The sequence below is a fragment of the Nothoprocta perdicaria genome, unplaced genomic scaffold (genome assembly GCF_003342845.1).
Source record: "Nothoprocta perdicaria isolate Ctin4 unplaced genomic scaffold, notPer1 scaffold_942, whole genome shotgun sequence".
NCBI lineage: Eukaryota > Metazoa > Chordata > Aves > Tinamiformes > Tinamidae > Nothoprocta > Nothoprocta perdicaria.
The window spans coordinates 6,168-7,345 of NW_020456246.1; the positions used below are offsets into that span (position 1 = coordinate 6,168).

Here is a 1,178-nt window from a genome sequence, read left to right on the forward strand (position 1 = left end):
GCCAGTGTGGCACCATAATTAAAGGAAAGGAGATATGCTTGCAGCCTACGTGTCTTTTGTGTTTCCCAGAGTCCTATCTTTGCTTATCCTTGGTGGTGAGTAATATTTGAGTGCTGATAGGTCTTGGTGATGACAAGAGGTGGTGGAGCATGGGGCAGGTCTGTGTGTTTGGGTGAGAGTCCTGGTGGGAGGGCTTATATTATTTAAAAGGGGCTGTTGAATTAAAAGAGAGTGTAGTGTAGTGTGCTGAAAGGGTATGTGCACGCCAGTCTGGTTGTTGGTCTTAATTGGTTTGGGAGAGGTGATGACACTCTTGGTTGACGTAGGCATCACTGGCCCACTCTGCGCAGATGTGAAACCCTGGGTGTCCTGGGTGTAATGGAGTGAGAGTCCTGGTGGGACGGCGCGTGTTGTGTACAAGGGCCTGTAGAGGAAAGTGAGCATGTTGTGTGGTGTCTCAGAAGGGCATGTGCATGGCAGTCTGGTTGTTGTTCTTAATTGGTTTGGGAGTGGTGATGGCACTCATAGGCTCCTTGTGTCCCAGCCCCCAAGACCATGTGCTGGCCTCGAGAGCCCTGTGTTTGTGTTTGGCGAGGCTGTGTGATTCTTGAGAGAAGAAAGGAAGAGGAGGCATCTGTGTTTGCAATTCATCAGGTGTTTATTAATGGCCAAGGATGAGAGGAAGGATGGCAATTGGAAAGGAGGTGTTGCGAAGTGTAAGGGAGAGCATCAATGGTGTGGCCTCCCTGTGTGCAGAAGGTGTTTGCCCTGCCCGTTTGCAAGGCAGCCCTGAAGCCGGAAAAGCGGTGCTAAGAAGGAAGATGTGGGAAAAGAGCAGGAGCTGCATTGTCCCTGTCATCAAGAGATGAGGCTGTGCCCCTTGCCCATGCAATCGCTTCCTCCCTTGCTTGAGCGACGGAGACATGGACATAGAGCCCAAGAGGCAGGCTTGTGGAGGTACATGCTCAGAGGCTTGAGTGTCTTGCAGGATGTTGTTTATTCTCAGGGTGCGTGGGGAGATTCCTTAGCAGGGGTAGCAGCCTCTTCCGCGGGCGAAGCATCCAAGACCTCCAAAGCCAGCGCCATAGCCAAAACCAAAGGCACCGGAGTTGATGGGCACTCCCTGAGCGCTCAGGTTTGCCCCCACAGCGGCAGAGGAGGAGGATCCGACGGCGGTG

At 52.8% G+C, this 1,178-nt stretch overlaps 1 protein-coding gene across 1 annotated transcript in view; it reads right to left on the reverse strand.

The window, feature by feature from the left end:
* Positions 1-1,024: 1,024 nt before the first annotated feature.
* LOC112959026 (feather keratin 1) overlaps positions 1,025-1,178 on the reverse strand; it is a 693-nt gene continuing 539 nt past the window's right edge. The window contains exon 2 of the mRNA XM_026052971.1: positions 1,025-1,100. Within this exon, the coding sequence (XP_025908756.1) occupies positions 1,025-1,100 (76 nt within the window). The remainder of the gene's footprint in view (positions 1,101-1,178) is intronic.